This window comes from Dipodomys ordii, unplaced genomic scaffold, assembly GCF_000151885.1.
Source record: "Dipodomys ordii isolate 6190 unplaced genomic scaffold, Dord_2.0 Scaffold33, whole genome shotgun sequence".
Classification (NCBI taxonomy): Eukaryota; Metazoa; Chordata; class Mammalia; order Rodentia; family Heteromyidae; genus Dipodomys; species Dipodomys ordii.
Window position 1 is genome coordinate 11577512 of NW_012267249.1, and position 21946 is coordinate 11599457.

Below are 21946 nucleotides of genomic sequence, written 5' to 3' on the forward strand. Positions count from 1 at the left end.
CAAATGTTTTTTTTCTTTCATGCGATTGTTTCTAACACATTTATAAGATGATTTCTTTGTTGCTTTGTATGTCCCTCCCCCACGGTATAACCTCTGCTTTTACTGTATTTGATGTTGTTATAATTTGTGGAGGGGAAGGGAAAAAACAAATCGTTTAAATAGGGATACAGGTGGACCCATTGCAACAATGAGACGTACAAGTAGTATGTTGAAAACCAACTTTACATCTTTGGTTGCCGGAGGGGGGGGGAGGAGGGTTGGCTGGGGGGGGTTGGGGAGGATAGGATGGGAAGGGGAAACAAAGGAGGAGCTACAATGCTTGATAAGAAATGTACTCATTATCTTGCCCATGTAATTGTAACCCCTCTGTACAGTATTTTCACAATAAAAGCTAAATAAAAATTTTAAAAAACAAGTAAAAAAAAGAATCTTTTGGGCTTGAAGACACATAGAGATAAATTGAATAAACATTAGTTAATTTATAGTTACATACCAAGATGAGAGAAAACAGGAGTCTGTGAGAATGCATAAAGTAATGCATAAAGTAATAGTAATAAGTTGAAAGACAAATTGTGTTGGCAGGGAAGTCTTCCTAGTACAAGTGATGCTTGAGCTGAGCTCATAAGCCATCAATAAGTGCTTGCTAAATGAAGCATCAGTGAGAGAGTAAAACAGTTGAATTGAAGAGACAATATACAGATTTATTGAAAGAAAAGATGAAAGACTTGCTAGTCATTGGATCATTGTAGCCACAGAGGAGTTAAATCTCTGTGGCTGGCATCATTTGAAACAAGATCTTTAAGTCTAAGACTCAAGCCATGCTATCTTAGTCATTGCTTTTTAGCTGACCAAATACGCTATCCCTTTTGTTTCTATTTCCTTCATGCCTTGAAGTTAAGCGCAATATTTTTTCCTATTAACATTTTGTTAGTGAACCAGAGTACATCTCTAGCCTATGGAAAAGAGAGAACATTGTTAGAAAACCATGAAAGGCAGTATGATAGTATCAGAGCAACAAGAGACAGGTCCCATAGAAACCAGAATAGAGAATTTGGACAAGAAATTTTAGGTGGTTTTTATTGTTGTCTCTAAAGCAATATAATAAAAGTAATTTGGAGAAATTGTATTTAAGTTGGCTATGAAGAAGTCCTCATTGTCTTACACACACACACACACCCACACACACAATATGTATTTCTAGAATGGTTAAAACACATTGAAGGATACTGTGGTGTTCATAGGAATAGTTCAGATTGTTGCAAACTACATCTTCCACATTTCTCTGAAATGTTTATTACTGCAAAGATTCTGGGGCTTGATCCTACAGCTAAATCTAATAGAAATCTCTGGGATGGAGCATGAAGCTCCATTCTAACAAGCACCCTAGAAACATGTGCCCCCAAAAAATAGAGCATTAGAGGACTGAAACGGAAGGAAAAGATAGTGAAGTCCTGTCAGCCAGCCCGGCTGCTCTCACTGTAATCCACTTGATTATAACACAGCCGACAATGGTTGCCATGGGGATCAAGGGGCAAGAGTAAGCCAGAGACCTCCTTCAAAGGAAGCCACATAAGGGAGAGTAAAACCAGACTTCAGAAATGGAAGACAGGAAAAGTATCATTGCTGCCTTCTGACAATCAGCTAGTTACCAAGAGTAGGCATTAGACTTGTACGTATCTAGGATGTATGTCAGTGAGAAGAGAGAACAAAGCTAAGGACTGTATAGTAAAGGGATAATACGATGCAAAAAAAAAAAAGGAAAGGAAAGGGACAGATAACGATATATAAAAAAGTAACTTGATCTACAAAGCTGAAGAAGATATCAGGCTATACAGAATAAACAGTAAACTTGCCATGCAGAATCATGGCATGGCTCTGTGTGGTGTGTGTGTGTGTGTGTGTGTGTGTGTGTGTGTGTTTGCATACGTGCGTATAAATATCTTTTGTTTTTCTTTTTCTTTTTCTCTAAAGGTATGGAACAAAATAGAAGGGGTTCTGGGGAGAGCAGACAGATGGCATAGGAGTTCAGCCCAGGCAGAGAGGCTGACTGAATAAAAACAGAGGGGAAGGAATTGAAATTTAAAACAGAGAGTTCTGAATGTTGGTGAGAAAGGAGTAGAAAGCTAAGGACTTTCAAAGGGAGAAAGTTTTATCTTTGCCTCAGAATCTTGACTAGGAAGAGGAACAGAGAAAGGTGTGTGGCATTGTAAGGAATTTTACTTTGTTCTAGTTACCCTTAAGCTTTATATGGATATAAGTATACAAAGACCTACCCAGATAAGGAGATGAGGAAAATAGGAAGATTAACCTTTGATTTCTCCCACTAGGAAATGTGAAACATAATATTCAATACTGTTAAGGTAAACTATAAACACTTCACTGGATACCAATATATAAAATTGTTTGAATACTATCGAGATTTTTGAAATACATGTGGCTTTGGATGAAAGGTGTTTATTCTGCTATTGCTTTTACATCTAATATTTATAAGCACATTCAGTTCTTCAGCACAGGAGTGCTCACACCAAACAGTAGGGGCATGCTAAACTCGAGACAAGACCTGGAAAGCTTCATGATAATGGCTTATTTAGTTTTTCAAAATCTTGTATTAATAACAAGTGGCGATAAAACTCATTAAAATTCCTTTTGTTCCTGTTCCATTGCATTGATCTGAAACCATTCTTTCTTCTAACATGATTGAGGCTGAGATCGCCACCTTGTGGATATAGGGGATTTTGCAGACTTTGCAGAGAAATTCTTATGTTTTTTTAGAGAAACAATAGGTTTAGAAGATTTCTACTTAAGACAGAGGATATTTATCAACAGAAAAATCGTAGATGGAAGAAATATAACAACATGCATATTGGCTATAGGATAGGTAACAAAGATGAAATTTTATTTGTCATAACATAATTAGAAAAGCAGAACAAAAATTCATATTATATTTCATATACTCACAATCACCTGTGTAGAAAGCAATATGGTAATACCACTTAATGATGCAGGTCTATCAATTTCCATAAAATAAGCATCAAATACAAAACACTTTTTTATATTTAATCTTCCATTTGTTTGAGGGTTTTATATTTAATATTTGGTTGCTTTTCCAGTAGACATAATTTAAAAACAATTTCTAATTCTTTGAAGAAGCATGGTCACCTAATTTCATGACGCATATCGGGTGACTCCTTCACTTTTTCGTGTTATATTCAACTGTGAATTTCTATGTTGTGGATAATGAAAAAAACCACTGAGGATTTGTTCTGCAAAATAATGCATTGGAAACTGTATGTGAAGACTGGGGGAGTAGTCTGTGTGCCCTGTTGAAGAAAGCTAATGTTGAACAGGATGATTATTTGGGTTGGAGTGTTCACTCTTCTCTGCTTCTACAGGCAACTCATTGGCCTACTCAGCCGAGGCATGGAGCACTGCAAGCTTGACAGCAGAGTTTTCCTCTGTATGTATATTTCCAGGAACTAGAGAGACCTCGTTTTCTGCCTTGACACTGCTGTCTTTTAACTCTGAAAATAAGAAAAGTGCTTCCTGTGTCTCCATGCCCACGGTCCCCTCTGTGTGTGCGCAACTGTCTTTATCTGAGGGAACATTTTGAATTTCTTTTGAATCATGCACATTACTGTTATTATCAATATCTATTTCATCATGAGGTATTGTGTTTTGGCTTTCATGGGAAGTTAGGATACCAAAATCTTTAACCATAATGGTGTCAGAAGAACCTGAGTCATACAATACATGTGTTTCACTTGGTCCATTTTCCACAGTCTGCTGCCTTTCTTTGGTGGGGTGTTTCATGGTCATTTGTGTGGTCCACATGAACTGACTAGAACTGCTTTCGTCAAGCGCATCTTTGTCTGCTAGTTTTATCTCCAGAGCTTCATTGCCATCATCTCTGGGTAATGCATTTATGCTGTCAATTCCTTTCTCGCTGCTATTGGTAAGAAGCCAAGGCGCTTGCCTACTAACAGAAGAAAAACTCCTAGGCTTGGGAAGCTCTGTTCTATTTTGGAGTGTGATAGAATTTGTTGGTGAGTTGTTCTTGGAGTGTGTCCAAGAAATGAGAGAGGAATCATAAATTTCTGTGTTAGGAAGAGATTCTCCTCTACCATGTCCTTCTTTACCCATACAACACTGTTCCATAATTTGATGTGATTTTTTACAGTTTGCTATTGATATTTTCCCATCATTTCCAAGTTGTCTGTGATTTGAAGTTTTCTCCTCACATTGTAACAAAGCTTGATTCTGACCTAAAGTATATTCCCTGTTATTGAAGACAGGTGGGTGTATACCTTGAAAGTGTGCTTGCTGCTTAGTCAAGGACAACAAGCACTGACTTAATTGGTTGGTTTTTGATTTGTCCTGGTCTATGTGCTTAGTGGACTCTTTTGCTTTCTGGTCAATAACCTCCCTAGAATGTGAAGATGGTAAAATATTGTTTTCCCAAGTGTCAGGTAAATAACCAGGAAGTTCCAGGTGGAGTTGGGTTGTACCTTGCTCTTGCTCACATGAGGATGAAGCATGGGAGTGGCGGTGCTCATCATTCTTTGGTATATGCTGAGGCGATGTTGCTACATTCCCATTTGGAACCTGACCGGCTGGGTAACGCCTGCTCTGTATAGAGCTCTGCTTGTCTACAGACAAGGTGTCAGCATGGACAGGAAGGGCGCGTTTAGTATTTCTTTTGTAATAGGGGGCCTGTTTCAGAGCATGTTTGAGAAACTGTCTTTTTGAAGAGGGTATAACACAGTTATTTCTCTCTGTCTGTTGGCAAAAATTCACAAAAGATACAGAATTTCTTTTGGCCTTTTCCTCCACAGTTTTGGATAACTTGTTAGGTGGTAACAATACTCGTGTATGCTTCTTTAGAAGTTCTGGCAAGGATTTTTCTGGGTGGACTCTAACTTTCCTAAAAGGATGCAAATGTAATTTAATCCTTTTGCTAGATGGCCTAGTTCTCTTGTTCAGAAACTGTGAATCAGCCAACCATTTTCTCTCTTCCTTTTGCTCTCCAGTGTTGTTACATTTGGTGTGATCCAAAGCAGGCCCTTGGTTACTTTGATTTTCCTGCTGTTTCTGATGGGCTGATGCTTCAGTTGATAGCAAGCTATTTTTTGCTACTAAGTCAAGATAATGAAAGCTAGACTTCTTTGTGGAATGCATTTTCTTGATTTTTGTTGATGACTTTGGTAAGCGTATGTTATCCTCACTCATAAGAAATTTTTCTATTGCATTATTAATTTGGATTTGCTCTTTCTCAAACTTGGGACATTCTCTATATTTTGGCTTCTTTTCCTTCATACAATTTTGAAATTGATCACAGGACACATATTTACAGATAAGGGAATTGTTTGGCTGAAAATAGGTAGGCTTGCTCCATTTTGCCAGTCTTCGGGGATCATCATAGTTTGATCTCGGTTTGTGTAGGAACCTTTGTACACAGTATTCCTTAGGCTCACAAGGCTTGGATGCTGAGTTTGTAGTAAAATGTCTCTTCCTGTGAGGTTGTAAACCATTGTCTTCTTTCTCTATTGGAGGCTGCCATGATCCATTTGTTATATGCCTTTCAAGACTTTCTCTTGCCAAGGCTGAAACAGATGTTGCATATATTCTTCTAAATGTGTCCATGTTGATATCTGCTGAACAATAAATGTGGGAATTTAACACTAGACAGTGCTTTATTATTCCAACCAAACAGATGTGTACGAACCTTACAAAAATTGCAAAAATTGGCTCCCTTGATTATTAATATTTCCTAATTTTTGGCCAAACCCACTAAAGATACTTGGCCATTTATATGTTTGAAATGATACTCTCTGTGGCCATATTTCAGTTAGCTCTAATGCTAACTTAGAAGTTGTAGAATTAGAAATATAAATGTATGCACAGTTGATTATGTTTAGATAAGGTGTTGGCATTTTAGCTTTAAAGATGAATAATAAAAAAAGTGGTATAGTATTTTTTCCTACACTCATTTTCCATTGAAACTAAAATACTGAGAAAATCACAAATGCAATATTCATGTCACAACCAAATAACCTAGACAAAAGAGAAACACTTTTTGGCTCACAGAAAAGCAAAGAAAATGTTTTAAAATTTTCCTTTAATACAATATTAATAAATATTCATTTAATGAGTAGATATGTTGAAAGATAGCCTGTTTTCTATCACACTAATCTTGGCCTGAGAGTTTTAAAGAACACATATAAGTATAATATTAATATATTAAGTAATATTAATAAAATTAATTATATAATTAATCAAGCACATGCTAAGAGCTAAGCACTGTGTTAAATGCTGTTGATTCATTAATTCATTTGATTTTCACAAGAGCTATGACCCAATGGAAAAGTACTGCTATCATGTGTACAGTATATTAGTATACACACACACACACACACACACACACACACACACACACACATTCTTTTACAGTGGAGCTTGGAGAAGTTAAAATTTCTCCTTACTTAAACATCAGTTAAATGGTGTGTCTAGGATCTGAACCCAGGTCTGTCTGATATTGAGTTATATCCTCTTAACCATAATGAATATTCAGTATCAAATTATGTCTTATCATTGTACTTCTTCCTGTTTCATGAAACTGTTTTAGTCCGAAGAAAAAGGAAACATTTTTATTAAGAAGGGAAGAGAAGAGATGAACTAAGCCATAGACTGGCATCTAACTAAAATCTATCATCTGTTATCAACCTTGTGTGTGACCTTGGAGAAACTTCTTACTCTGGGTGTTATTAGGTTAAACTAGATGAAAACCTTATATTCAAATTATTCTGGGGAAAGAAGTTGTGGCCTTTATCAGATTCTCAGAGAGTTCTGGAATGCAAAGATAAACAGAACTGTTTGACTAGATCATCTCTGGAGTCCTTTCCCTCCCTGAAAATCTACAGTTCTGTATTTCCAAGTTGCAGGGAATAAATACAGAGATGCTGTCTCCTTGCTGACCTCTCTTTTAGAGCAAGTGTGTCCTTGGGTGTTTCTCCCTAAATACCTGCCCTCTACAGGTTTCTTGTGTGGCACAGTTTCATACATTTGGTAAAAGTAATTGTATTGCCGGGTGTTGATGGGTCATACCTGTAAACCTAACTACTCAAGAGATCTGAGGATCATGATTCAAAACCAGCCTGGACAAGAAAGTCCCTGAGATTCTTATCTCTAATTAACTATCAGAAAACCAGAAGTGTTGCTTTGGCTCAATGTGGTAAAGTGCTAGCCTAGAGCACAAAAGCTCAGTGACCATGTCCGGGCTCCCTCCAGCCCCACAACTTACCCCAAACAAAACAAAACAAAACAAACAAAAACATAATTGTATTGATCTGGCAAACCTATATTTCCCATGTGAAGTGAGAGACTGGTTTGAAAATAGGGAAGAAACAACATTTTCTTTCATATGAAAGTTTCCCACAGAGAAGTTAGGGCTTAAGACAGATAAAAAAGCTGAAATGAAACTGAGAGGCCAAGTGCTTATTTCTTAAATATTATTTATTGTTTTAATAAAATAAAACTAGTCTAATCTGGTTTCTGAGGTGGATGTTGCTTTCTGTGGCTTAATTCCCTTGAGTCAAATCATCATTCCCCAGAACCTGACAAGAACTAGAATATGAGAAATTCAGTGGAATAATCTCCTTTCCTGCCTTATGCCACATAGGAAATAGCATACAGTTTCCTTCTTATCCAGTTGCTCCAAACCCCATCCTTAGGGGTGGGTCCCCAAGCTAAGAACTTTTTGATACATCACTTCTGTCATCCCTATTTGGAGAGAAAACTCCACTAGTAGTAAGGCCAATTCCAACAAATGACAGGAACCTCTTTACAGAGCAGCTGTCAAAATTTTCTTTGCAGTCTGAAAACATCGGCACCGTACTGTAGTCAGGAAGCAAAAGGAAGACATTTAATTCATTGCCTCCACCTAAATATTGACATCACCCATGTGCAGTGGGTAGATGTCACGGCCAGATTCACTTGGCTCTCAACATGGGACAATGAATTAAACCCTGACTTTCCTGAACTGGGAAGTTATCATCCTTGACAGCTCAGCAAGCCAAGTATGTTTCTTGACATCATTCCTGAAATGAATCACTAGTGTTAGAAGGCCCATTCTTCTAACATGTCATGCTCCGAGGAGGTTGCTTACTGCAGAATTGGCATTAGAGCTCAAAGGATGTTGGAATGAAAGCTGATACCTACCCTCCCATAAATCTTAACGCTATTGCTATTTAAAGGGATCTCATTCTTTAAAGAAAAAAGTGTTAGTTTTTGAGTCTCAAAACTCACTTTCAGTAAACAGAAAATATATTCTAAGCTTTGAGGGCAGAGATGCTCCATCCACACCTGACCCCTCTCCAGGCACAGCAGACTACATGAAGAGAGAGAGAGACAGAAAAGACAGACAGACAGACAGAGAGACAGAGAGACAGAGAGAAGGAGAGAGGGAGGGAGGGAGGGAGGGAGGTGGGAGGGTTGCTAGTGATTTCTATGACATTCCAATGCTGAAGAAATTAAAAGACGTTCCCTCCTTCCAGGATTAAACAGACTGGAATTTTCTAAAGCAAGATAAACTCACCTATGGTTCCTGTTTCTTGCTGCGGCAGGGTTAGAGACTGAACTTCCACAGGCTTGAGATTCCTTATCTTTTCAACTCTCCTTGGACAATCTCTTGTAACTAAGGCTGTATCATTAAAAGCTGCCCTTTTCCCAGGAGGCCCTGAGCATCCTGACTCCAGCAGGCTACCATCCAGGCAAAGCAAAGTGCTGTCTGCCCCATGGTCTTTCCTTTTCAGGTTTCTAAATGATCCGTCAAGGGCTGTGGACTCAGAGGCCAATGTTGCTTGATGGCTGCTTGCCTGTAAAAGTGGCATTTCCTTTCTGCACCCCACAACGGACATGACCTTTATCTCGTTTTCCTGAGTTAAGTGGCAGTTACAGTATCCCAGAGTGTGGTAATTTCTTGCTCCATGAGCACACGGGGATTCATCGAAGGTTCTGCAACAAAGGTTTTCTGATGTGTGTTCATTTGCTTTGCCTTGTTGGAGTTTCCAGTTAAATACAACTAAACCGAGGCAAGTGAGACCAATAGCTCCTGTGGCAAATAGAGAGACCATTAAAAGATAGCATCACAGGAAGGGACATATACATCACAGAATGTGAATTCCACAAATATAAAGGTGAATGGCTTGAAGGGCAGCAGAATGGGTGGAAAGTCCATCACCATTTGGAAAAATATCAGGCTAGACAGAAGCTATTTTAATTGATGTTGTTCGGCTTTCCAATTTAGAGCTGTCTTTATATATAATAAAAATTATAACAACACCATCTGGGGGTCTCTTTGGTAGGAAATAAAATGAGCTTTTTCATAGAGTACGTTTCATTCAAGGCAAAGTGATTCCATGTTTAAATTGTTTTTCTGCCTATAAACCAAAGTTTCTTAATTTCTTATTTCTTTTTCTCATAGTTAATAAAAATATAATATTGCTAGTCTATATTGCTAGTCTATGCTCTGAGAGCCTCATGTACACTAACCTCCATCCTCTAAAAGATACATTAATCTATACATTTTGCCATATTTTAGTTATCCCTATAGATTTACCAAGTGCCAGTTCACCGACTTCCCTTTAACAAAAAGCCGAACTCCTTTAAATGCAAAATTCCATATAATCATCATACTATTCCTTTCCTTCCTAGCCTTATTTCTCATTATTCCCCACATTTGCTTCAAACTCTAAGGTGTCTTAAAACATAACCTTTTAGCCTTTGCATGAACTTATAATGATAGCTTATAACACTTTATCCTGTCTGTGTTTACTTGAATTCTGTTTTTCCTTTACAGTCTAAACCAGTACTTTCTATTTTCTGGATGCTACAGCGAGTTTTTGATGTTTTGGTTTGGGGAACTTTTTCCCCCTTATTGCCAAGATCATTCCCTTTCACAAATTGCCATGATCAAATGAATGACATCTAATTGGACAGCCTGGCACTGTCATTTCCTGTGCTAGGCAAGCAGAGCTTGGTTTCTGAGTAGAATTGCAAGGGAAATTGTTTCTCAAAACAAGCAGGTGGGACTCCTCTTTTCCACCTGGTGATTCCCCATCTTGACAAATGATGCCCTCAATAACCCAGAGCATCAGGCTGAAGTCTCTGAACCATGTCCCCACAACTTGTATATCACAGTTATCTTACTTGTTTCTTAGCATTTGTAACAGTAGAATGTTGTGTTCAGTCATTCATTTTGCCTGTTCACTGTCTGTCCTGCCCTGCTAGAGCTAAGCAGAATGAAGAAGCAGACCTTGCTCCACATTCCATTCCCTTCTCTACTGGTGTCATTACAGGTTGTATAAAGGGGAGCTACCTTTTAAGTCCATGTCTGCTAACACTCTCTTCAGGAGTGGGACAAGTCTGTTCCCTCCTCTTGAAATAAGAGCAGTTTCAGGTAGGGGGGAGGGAAGAGGGAAAACAGAGAGGTAAAGGAGGGTGAATAAGGTACAAATAGTTTATTTACATATCTGAGAATAGAACAATAAAACTTTTTGAAATTGTTTTAGAAGATGTAGGAAAGTTAATTAAGAAAGTGTTACAGAGGAAGAGAGAATAATGAGGTACAATATATGTGTGAATAATAATGTTACAATGAAGTCCTCCTTATACACCAATAAAAACAAAATTAAAGGAAACAAGATATACATGTGCAGAAAACTATGATAAAACAAATTTCTTTACAACTAATGTACAATCAAAAAACAAAATAAGAAAGGTAAAATAAACTCAATTGGAGAATGAGGAGGAAGGAGAATGGAGAGGGAGAATTAAAGTGAATACAGTCAAACTACTTTATATCCACTTAGGAAAATAGAACAACAAACCAGCTTTATTGTTTTTGGAAACAAAGAGGAGGGAGAGGGAAAATGATGGATGAGGGAGGGGATGAAGTTTACTTCTCTATCTATCTATCTATCTATCTATCTATCTATCTATCTATCTGTGATCCTACAACATTATGAAACTCTTATAATTCAATTAATAGTATATTATTTGAAAGTGCTGTAAAAAGTTACTTGAGCTATATTAAAGTTTAAACTTAATCTCTACTAAGGTGTAGCAAAACTTATAACTATTTTATTCCAGAAATCAGACTTCAGGCTATTCCAAAAAATGATTGGGGTTTTAACATGTTAAAATACAGAGAGAATAATATGTTACAATATGGAAAGAGGGAGTGAATAACATTATTGAAACAGTCCATATTTCTTGAATGGAATCAGTAAACTCAGGACTTGAATTGTATCCTACTACATTTCTTGGATGTGCTCTAATAGCTCTGCTTTGTTTCCTCTTTTGTTAAATGAGTATAGTTACTACTACCCAGAATTAAATGAGATAATATGCAATATGCTTACTATAGTGCTTTGATAGAGTAAAGATCAATGAGTTGTCATCATAGTGATTGTGACTACTGCTTATATTAATCCACGCTCTGCCATGGTGATAAAATGCCTAAGAAAATCAAATGATAAGGAGGAAAAGTTTATTTGGGCTCACACTTTCAATCCACAGTTGGTGGATTCTGTATTGGGAGGCCTGTGATATGACAGATCATCATCGCATGGAGCTTGTGGTAGAACAAGGCTTCTCACTTTGTGCCAGCCAGGAGGCAAAGAGTCAGAGACAGAGACCTGGGTCTCAATTTTCCCTTCAAATATGTGGCCCAATGATGTGACTTCCTTCCACAAGGCATTGTTTCCTAATACGTCCTGCAAGCTAGTGAACAAGCCTTTAGTATACAACCATTTAGGTACAAACTCAAATTGTTCTTAAAATCCCAAACAAATCATGAAGAGACTATTTTGTTTGACTAAAACAGTTGCTGAAGCAAATAGTAAAGACCCAATTTTAAAAAGTGCCCCCTTTTCTGAGAAAGACATCATTCAGTCAGGCCTGGGTGGCTCCTCACTACTTAGGAGGCTGAGATCCAGAGCACTATGGTTTGAGGCCAGCTGGGGCAGAAAAGTTCACTAAATTCCATCTCCAGTATAACCAGCCAAAAGCAGGGCTGAGATAATTTAACTGGTAAGAAAACCAGCCTAGCGAGCTTGAGACCATGGATTCAACCTCAGTACTGCAGCAGGGAAAAGAAAAAGGGAAAGGAAAAGTATTTACATAGGGTTCCTTGCATACCTGCAAAGCCCAGGACGGTCATCAGAGCCACATCCTGCCCTGGGAGAAGAGGACGTCTGTCCTTCACAACCAGAGTGGAGTCGGGAGCCTTGGGTTCACAGTTGCTCTCCGACAGCCTCAGCACACTCTTTGGCAGGGCCCCGGCTGGGGTAGCCGGCACACAGTACAGTTCCTTGGCATTCAGGAGTGTGTGAGCAGAAGACTTGGTGTAGTTTCTCAGGAAGCGGGCCAGGGGGTGGAGATCGCAAGAGCAGCTCCACTGGTTCCTATCTAAGCTGAGGAGGCTTAAATGCTTCAGTGGAGAGAAAACATCAGGCATGTGGACCAGCCTATTCCGGGACAGGTCCACTTCCTGTAATTGAGGCAGGGGCCGGAAGGCATCTTTCTCAATGAAGGAAATTAAGTTGTTAGATAAATCCAGATGCCTGAGACTGTGGAGATTGGAACCTCTGAAGGAAATGTCGGTAAGATTGGTGATCTGATTGCCATCCAGCTGGAGCCGGGTCAGAGCCTTAGTGTGGTGGAACCAGGCCCCTCTCAAGGTGTGGAGGGCGTTGTTGCTCAGTACCAGCACCCTCAGACTATACAGCTTGCTGAAGGTATGATCCGGGAGAGAAGAACTGGAAATACGGTTGTGCTCCAGTAACAATGTCTGCAACTTCGTAAGGCCATACAGAGCATCTTCCTGAATGCCCTCAATACCATTCCTGCCCAGAGAGAGCAGGGCAAGATTAAACAAGAGAGACAGATTTGTGCTCTCTACAGAGGAGAAGTAGCCATCGGTGGCAATTAGAACCCGCGTGGTCACAGGGACTGCTGTGGGGAAGAAAAGCAGAGACTAGAGACAGGATTCACATGAGTGGCAGCGGAGCAGTGAAAAGAAAAAGAAGGCGTGGATACCTTCTGAGCAATTGCATGCCCTGGATTGGAACAATAAACACAATGAAAATGATTCTCTGACTTCTAAATTTGAGAGGAAGCTGGCAATTTGTCAGAATGATGGATTTTTGTAATCTCTGTGACTGTGACATATTTGTTTGAGAAGCATAAACCCATCTGTCCCTGTGGATGTCAATATTAATTCAGTGTTTGAGATTATCCTCATTGATGTTGTTTTGAAGGTGGTTTTTCAGGCATCCTTCCTTTGAAGCTCGGTACTCACTGGTCCCTGTTCTGTCTGCTGTACAGATTCACCTAGGAGCTGAGCTTAAGTCTAAGCTTCTAACACCCCTCACACACACACACACACACACACACACACACCCTAGCAATGTGTATTTATGCTGTGGAGTCAATCATCTCTCAAACATAAAGGTGTGGGTGAGGGACAGTGTGGGTAATGAGAAAGCGAGGTTGGTTTCTGCATTTTTACCTTGAGGCTAAAAAAAGTTGGCAACTTAGTAAGGATCTATATTCTCTCCAGACAACCTGAAGATCTGTCAGTGGGGTTCTCATTATAGTCGGGGCCACCTTGGCCTCCTGTCTTCTATCTGTTGCCTCCAATAAAGCCCATCATGTGATGACAGGTGGTACTCAGGACTTCCAACTGTTAAATCCCTTCACCGTAATCACCTCAGAGCGATCACTGCTCTGTCATTAGAAATCAAAGCGTTTTAACTCAATAAAGATGTATTATAATCAGGAGTTATTGTAGCACATCTTTATCATGCTAAAATTGTTTTGACTGCAAATGACAGTGTCATAAAAATGAGGGAGTCCATTGTCCCTGGGTGGTCTACAGGTGATATTAGAACAGTCAGCCATAGTGGAAGCATATTGCAATTCCCTTATGAAATTCAGACTTCAGAGCTGAAACAAAGAGATTTTAAAAAAAGTAAAAGACAAAGAAGTCTCTGAGTGCCTTCTTTTGGAAGAATTGCTTTTCTCCCAGTAGCAAGAAGGATTAAATCAGGGATTTGTTTTGTTTTGTTGTGTTGTTTTGCTTTTGTTATTGATTATTTGAATTCTATTAATCCCAGCCAGTTTGTCACTTGGTTCTTCTCATTGTTTTTGATATGAGATGCATGAGTTTTGTTTCTATGGGCCCTCCAGTCCTTTGGGGATTTGTGGACTCTGAATGAGCAAGCTATTATTTCTGTCAATTACTTCTTGTCTGGAACTAGACAGGAGCTACTAAATGTGGCATTCTGTGAATGAGGAATATGTAAAGTGTAGCAGTGTCGATGAAAAATGTTTGCTTCATATACACATCAACTATATCGGATCACACACATGCCAACAAAGAGGAAAAGAAAACCTGTAAAGCCAGGAAAGTTTAGAGGGTTGAAAGTTTAGTGTGTTTAAGTGCCTTCAACCTTGATTGGGAGCAATATACATGCCAACTAACCTTGAAACCTTTTCTCATTTGTCATCAATGATGATAATGTCTACCTCCTAATTCTCACAGCATTTGGGGATTTTAGAAATGAAAGAAATGATCTGTTTTGACTCTGCCATAACTCAGGCTGACTGAAAATTTCCCACTGGCAGAATGATAGAACTTATAGCTTGTTTATCTCTTCTTGGATATCAGAATGTAAATCACATTCTCCTCAAATTTGTTAATAAGGTGTCTTATTAAATTGTTGACTTAAGCAAGCAATATGTAATGAATACAGGCAGTGTATCTTGTTAGCATTTCTACAGCTCATTTACCACCAATAAAAAAAGACCAGACTTTCAAAATGAGATGTACTGTGATAATAATCTGTTTCACTGGTACATCACTTAATCTTACTAATGCTGAACAATTTCAGTTCAGGTTTCTGATTCATTCAAATTTTTTCAGCTGGTGAAAGGGTTCAAATGTGAACAAAGTATGGGCAAAACCAGAATTAAAATAATCGAAGTTTTGTTTGTTTTGTGGAGTATGTAGCTGTATTAAGTGGCACAACTTTTTGCAATGAAAGCATCTTTATTACCTCTGAAAGTCTTACTACTCTATTAGTTGAGATAATCGGGAAGAAGAAAATAAAATACTGTTCATAGTCTCCTTAGTCACTGTAAAAGGTAGAATCCGTAAAAGTTTGCCTCTTTCATACTGGAGACAGAAAGCAGTCAATACAATGACAGGCAATGGCCATGAGTTGGCTAGACACTCTGCCCACTCTGCTTTTTAGGGTTGTTGGTTATATTACCTACTATGTAGGTTAGCTGGTGACAGAGGGTTACATCTCTAGAGCATACCACACAGGACTCAGGGCATGCTGCCACCAACCGCAGCATTATGGCAAAGAGAATGAGCCATCCACCTGAAAAGAAAGCAGAGAGTAGTGCACATCATGATGCTGGCACTTATTATTCATGTTTTCAGGAGATACAGATCCTGAGGCATTCCTGTGATGGCTGCTTTCTAATAAGCACATAACGATTCCCATAAGAAGCCAGTCAAATGGCCAGAATGCTTATTTTATGTAGAATTTAAAATGAAATGTTAAAACATTTGACCATAAATTGAGAGAAATCATATCCAGGACATGCCCATTAGTACAAGCTAGAAAACAAGTGAAGTTACTTTGCAAAACACTTTCCAGTTTGCAATGAATCACTATATCTAATCTTCTTAAGCTGCAACCTAATTGGAGGCTAAAGAAACAGAAGCTCAGAATAATAAATAAACTATTTAAAGACACATAGCTAGTGGTTATTGAAACAAGTCTTTTAACTTTGTTCAGTTGAAGTTAATCTCAAGTTTGGTATCTTACATAATTACTAGTGAATTATTTTATTCTTTACAGATTTAGATGCCACATTTAGGGGGGGAAAAGGATGTAGGAAAATTAAGATCACAAACCCTACCTAGTTTTGCATTCAGCTCTGCTATTTGCTGGTGGTAATATTTTTGCTAAATTATTTGTTTGTTTTTTATTTTTTCATTTTTGTGAAATTCTTATAGTACAAGACTATTATGGGAGTAAAAGGAGATACTCTAAGTATTCAGTAAGTGTTAAAATTTACCATTATTTCTATGTTTCCTAATCCCCCTTAATTATGAACATCATTTAAATATTAGTTTAAAAAGCCCATTCATTTATAATGGATTCCTTGCTGCAGTAATATTTTTATTGCTATATTTTGAACTTGAGGTCTCATGGTTCCTTGGCCAGCACACTGACAATAGAGCCATGTCCCCTTCAGTTATTTTTCAGATCAGGTCTGTGTTTTTGCCTGGGGCAGGTTTTGAACAACGCCTTTACTTCTGCTCCAGTGTAGCTAGACTTTGTACCATCATACTAGATGAGCTTGTTTTTTTTCCAAGAAAACAAAATAAAAACCAGAAAACATAAAACAGTTTGTAATAAATCCTTCACCCCACACGATGTGATAGACCTCAAACAACATAAAATGTAACTAAAACAAAATTAATCTATCATTGACTCAAAAATATTTAGAGTAGCCTCTGTAGGCAAGACTCTGCTTATGGCACTGAAGATAGAGGAATGGACATCACACCCCTGCCCTGATAGCATTTACATTCTATGAGGAAATGTCAACAATAAAGGACCAGCTAATTTGTACTAGAATGTACTATAATGCATTATAAACAATGATATCTGAAGTCATTTATTACATAATAAGAGTTATTATGCTCTGGCAGCTTTGGATTCTTTCCTCTGTCATTTTCAAGAAAGTAAATTTCTCAAAATTTTAATTTTTCCTTGAGATGCAGGCAGGAACTGTTTCAGAAAACTGAGATTGAAAACTTATTTCATATCCTTTCTTCCTACTCCCATCCAGGACTTCCTTGGTTTAGTTATTCTTCGGTGCCTTCAGAATTTAGAGTTGTTACCTATGTTATATAAGCTACTTGACCACTGAAATTCTAGATGTATTTCAAAGGCAGATCAACTTATGTTTTACTGAGGGATTGGATACACATCTAACCAATGGTTTGGGACCTCTGTAATATACAAGGAAGTGATAGCTGTTTACTGAAATACAAGAGACTATAAATGCATTTGAGTACATGTGTGTATTAGAATTCAGGAGAGAACACTCATCTAGAGATAGACTTCTGGAAAATTGCATAACTGTTTCGTTCTAAGATATGAGCCTGAATTAATTCTTCCACAGTTTGATTCTGAATTGGGGAGTTAGGAGGCTCCAATTCTGAGTCCTGGAACAGTTCAACACTTGAAGATAGAAGGAGTGATGGTATGAAATGAAGTTCATCCCACTAATGAACCAATAAGAGAACTTCAAATTCAACTAAAAATTACATAACAGAAGAATGATCATTTATTTAATGAGATGAACACTGAAATTTAACTTTGAATTTAGCAATGAGGAGGTATTTATGCCCTTGGCAAGAATATTTCAGCAGAATGTTGTAGGAGAAAGCTTGATTTGTATGGCGAGATTGAGAAAGGGGTAAGTAGAGACAGCAAATTTAGACAACTTGTTAGAGCACTTTTTCAGTAAACATGAACAAAATAGTAGAGTAGAATTTTGAGGAGGAATCCACACAAGAGTTGTATCTTTTTGCTTTTAAAATGAGAGAATATATAGATTTTTTTATGTTGGCAGGGAAAGTGAGAAGAGTAATTATGCAAAAAAGTAGAAGAGAGAATTATTCCTGGAGCTCACAGTGAAGGAGTTGTCCTCATATAGAAATTTGTTTGCAGAAACAAAAGTGTAGGCAGATTGTCTTTAGACATAGGTAAAAAAGTTCAAGTAGTAAGTAGTGAGAGCTAGAGTTTTGAGGGGAGCATGGAAGGTGTAAAATAGCCATCAAGGGTGTGGAAGAGTAAGTGAGCTACAAATATGTGATAAACTTTCTGTGATGCACCAAGGATCCACTTAGTATTAGAAGGTAATATTTTTAAAATAAGGACAGTTGGATTCAATGAATATAGGAATTTTCTCAACAGTACACAAAATGCAAGAGAGTCATGCTGTGTAGAAGGGAGTGATAATAGGAAGTATAGCTAATAAATTCATTAGCTAATGGAAAAGTAAGAAAATGAGATGAAAGGGCTGGGAAGGTGGCTCAGTGGTAGAGCACTTGCCTTGCATGCATGAGGCCCTGGGTTTGATTCCTCAGAACCACATAAGCAGAAAATAGCCGAAGTGGCGCTGTGACTCAAGTGGTAGGGCGCTAGCCTTGAGCGGAAGAGCTGAGGGACAGTTCCCAGGCCCAGAGTTCAGCCCCCACAACCGACAAAAAAAAATAGAAAATGAAATGACAGTAAAAAGTTGATAAGATAAGCAATAGAAGGAATAGTGGATTATATAGATTGGTAGATATATATATATTACATAGATAAATACTATTTAGTCAAGGTAGTAGCCAAGCAAAGAGAGAGTGTAGAGTGTCTGACAGAGAGTGAATAGATAGAGAAGACAGAGGGCTCTTCTGGCCATGTTAATAAATAGTCAGGGACTAGGATATAACCTGGACTCGAGTGACTCTGTGGAGAGAGAGAGGATATACTTACTGGAGAAAAGAAGGCAAAGAACCAGAAGTATAAAACTTTTTATTTTTTTCTGCCAAGGACCATGTGAATATGTATGACATCATTTGAGAGCCATTCAAAATCATGGGTAATAAAGGCCCAGGAAAGTCTTATGAGTGAGCTAGTTGTTAAAACTTTCAAAGAATGGGGGAGATAGACATTGAAAATGATGACAAGCTGGTATATAGTTAGGGGAGAAAATGTTTCAAAGTAGCAGTAATAGCAAGAAAGACATAGGCCCTTACTTACCCACTTCTCATCATACCAACTTATAGGAGTGTGCTCCAGAAAACAGCTTCCACATAAGAGGGCTCTGGGGAACCACAGTGTCCTCAGGGAGGGCTGGATATTAAGGGAGAAATTGTTCTACTAAGAATTTAAATTAGTTGGATGCTGTACCTGAATGTTAAATTGGTCTCTCCACCTCCTGGCAGTGAAAATTTCATAAAAGGAGAAATGAGAGGATATATAGTCATTAGGAGCTGACAAAAGAATGATCTAATTTCTTTAAAAGGGACCAATATTTTCTCAAATTCTCCAAATTCTTCCTGTAGATCCATAAGCTTGCACATGCAACAAATCTTGAAATACAATCAGAATAGTGAATGTTTATGTAACATCAAGGCCCATAGTTACCAACATCTTTTATTGAAGTTTTTGCAACTAAAAGATTTAAACCCTAAACTAAGATTTAGATTTGAGGTTTCTATCTTGACCTTAGTTTTACATGTGAGATGTCTTCTCCATTGTGAAGTTAATTACAAAATTAGATATAATGGTTCTTTTCCATTACATACATGTGCAGCGTAAGGCCCTGAGATAGTTAATAGTTCTTAATATTCACTTTTATTCTTTCATTTTGAAGAAGAAAACCTGCCATTTAAAAACATGCAAAGCTAATTAAAGCCTTTTCACTACTTCATTATCTGAATGTAGTTTCAAATTCTGACTTAAAACTCTTATCAGAGGAAGCCTCAGTGTCCTGCCAGGAACAGCAAATGAACATTCAATTAACACTTCAATACAAGGTTATTTTAAATAAAAACATACTTTATTACTAATCTCATTCTTTACAAATGCAAATACTCAATTTTAAAATCCAAAGAGTTTCCTTCCTTTTATTCTTAAGAGGAAAAAAAAACTCTTTTCTTTATTTGCAGGGAAGACCTGAGTTTTCTGAAGTTGTTACAAAGTTGGAGGACTGTCTCTGCAACATTGAGGTAAGAACTTTACCTTCTGCAATATGTTCATGAAAAAGCTGAGGATTGCTAAGGATGTCAGGGGATGTAGTTACTTAGAGACCCATAATCCCATTCATTTGTATCCTATTCCTGAAACCATATAGTAGACTGAGCCGAGTTGATGGGCTCTATAAGGAAAGAAGCAGTACATTCAGAGTGAATTTGGGTAATTCCTACAAATAATCAGGCAAGCCAATAGTAGCAGTGTTGATCAGTTAATACAAGTGATGTACAAGCCTCATGCTGGTGGTACATGTCTGTAATTGTAACTACTCAGGAAGCTGGGATCTGAGGATCATGGTTCAGAGCTAGCCTTGTAAAGAAAGTCCATGAGACTCTTATCTCTAACTAACCACACACACACACAAAAAGCCAGAAATGGAGCTGTGTCTCCAGAATCCCTGACCACAAAAGCTCAAGGACAGCACCAGGCTCTGAGTTCAAGCCCCAGAACCTGCACAAAACAAAACAAAAAGTTATATTAAAATTTATTCACAATAAATAAATAATTTTGTTTTTTAAATAATTTTGTTTATAAAAATTGCTAGATACAGTGAAATATAAGCTAAAATGTTAAGACATTGCTCATTTATGTTCAGTGAGAAAGGAAAAAATGTCACTAAAATAATGCATAAATTAGTTGGAAGGCATTGATTTCATACCACAGATATGTTACAGAAAGTGATATGTGTTGATAATCAGGCTAATGGAGTTTTCTTCCTTAATGTCAAGGAGCTATTTGCTTTAATTGTCTCTATAATTGCTTTAATTTGTTATATACCTGGCCAGGAGATAGCATTTTACTGAAAGAGCTAAAACAGGAACAGCAGTTCAAAAATAATATATTTAAAAATGAACAGAAGGAGGGGGAGAACATCCCACATCTAGGATCATAGCTATCTCAACCTAATTTCAAAGAGGAACTATCCAAATAAAGGTTTCCTTCCTTAGTCTCAGTTAAGATAAAGAATCCAGCTAAATAGGGCTTCAAGTCTGCAGGTTTAGCCTGCAGTCAGTGTCTTTATCTCCTGACCCTACTAAACCTTCTAAATAAGAAGCCTTTCAAATAGAAAGGGGATTCATAGCCTCATTTGTGCTCTCTTTGGTGTTGAAATTTACAGCAAATGGGGGAATATGTTTTTCTGGTGAGTTTTCAACAGCCCATATAGGTAAGGACATTTGCCAGAAGACTTGGGTGTACAAAGATACCTTCAGGATTTGTGTTCCAAATTTTCTCTCTCTTGGAATTGTGTGGAACATGAGGTATATCCCATACGAAGGGTGAGATAGTGATCAGGAACAATGGTAGGATGTTAAGCTAGCTTTCCTTATTATATTGACCAAGCCTCTTAGAATACTCTTCTCCTCAGAGAGGAGTTTGTAAAAAGCTAGCAAAGAGAGTTTTCAGAACCCACTTGCACTAATGGACCAGTTAGCCTAAAGGACAGTGTGTTGTGCAATCTCATCAGTCTGTTCTCTCCACTTTTCAGTCACTTAGAACAAGGTCAAGAAGGAGCTTTCAGCTGGGTGCCAGTGGCTCACGCCTATAATCCTAGCTACTCAGGAGGCTGAGATCTGAGGATCTCCATTCAAATCTAGCCCAGGCAGGGATGTCTGTGAGACTCTTATCTCCAATAAGCCACAAGAAAATAGGAAGTGGTTCTGTGGCTCAAGTGGTAGAGTGCTCGCCTTTAGCTGAAGAGCTGAGGGACAGCGCCCAAGCCCAGAGTTCAAGCCCCATGACCGACAAAAAAAAAAAAAGGAGATGTCCCTCACAGTGAGAGGACAGAAAATAGTTGGAAGCAAGATTCTAGAATATATTGAGGGATGAAGCAACAAGTATGTCTGTTGGTATAAATTTAACAGGAATAATAGGATGCTGTGCCCAGAATGAAAGAAACAATAGTGCAAGTATGAAGTGGTGGAGACAGAGATGTAGCTTAGAAACTTCATGACTGTTAAGAGAAGAATCAGCTTATTGGCAGGTGGAATGGAAAGTGGTTGTCTTGTTACAGAACAAAAGATAAGATCACTTCCTGTTCTGACATGGCCAAC

General features: G+C 38.0%; 1 protein-coding gene across 1 annotated transcript in view; it reads left to right on the top strand.

Moving 5' to 3' along the window:
* The window catches only part of LOC105986067 (serine/threonine-protein kinase TNNI3K-like), a 270376-nt gene that overhangs the window by 196359 nt on the left and 52071 nt on the right, over positions 1 to 21946 (top strand). Inside the window, 1 exon segment of the mRNA XM_013016804.1 lies at positions 19811 to 19870. Coding sequence (XP_012872258.1) covers positions 19811 to 19870 — 60 coding nt within the window.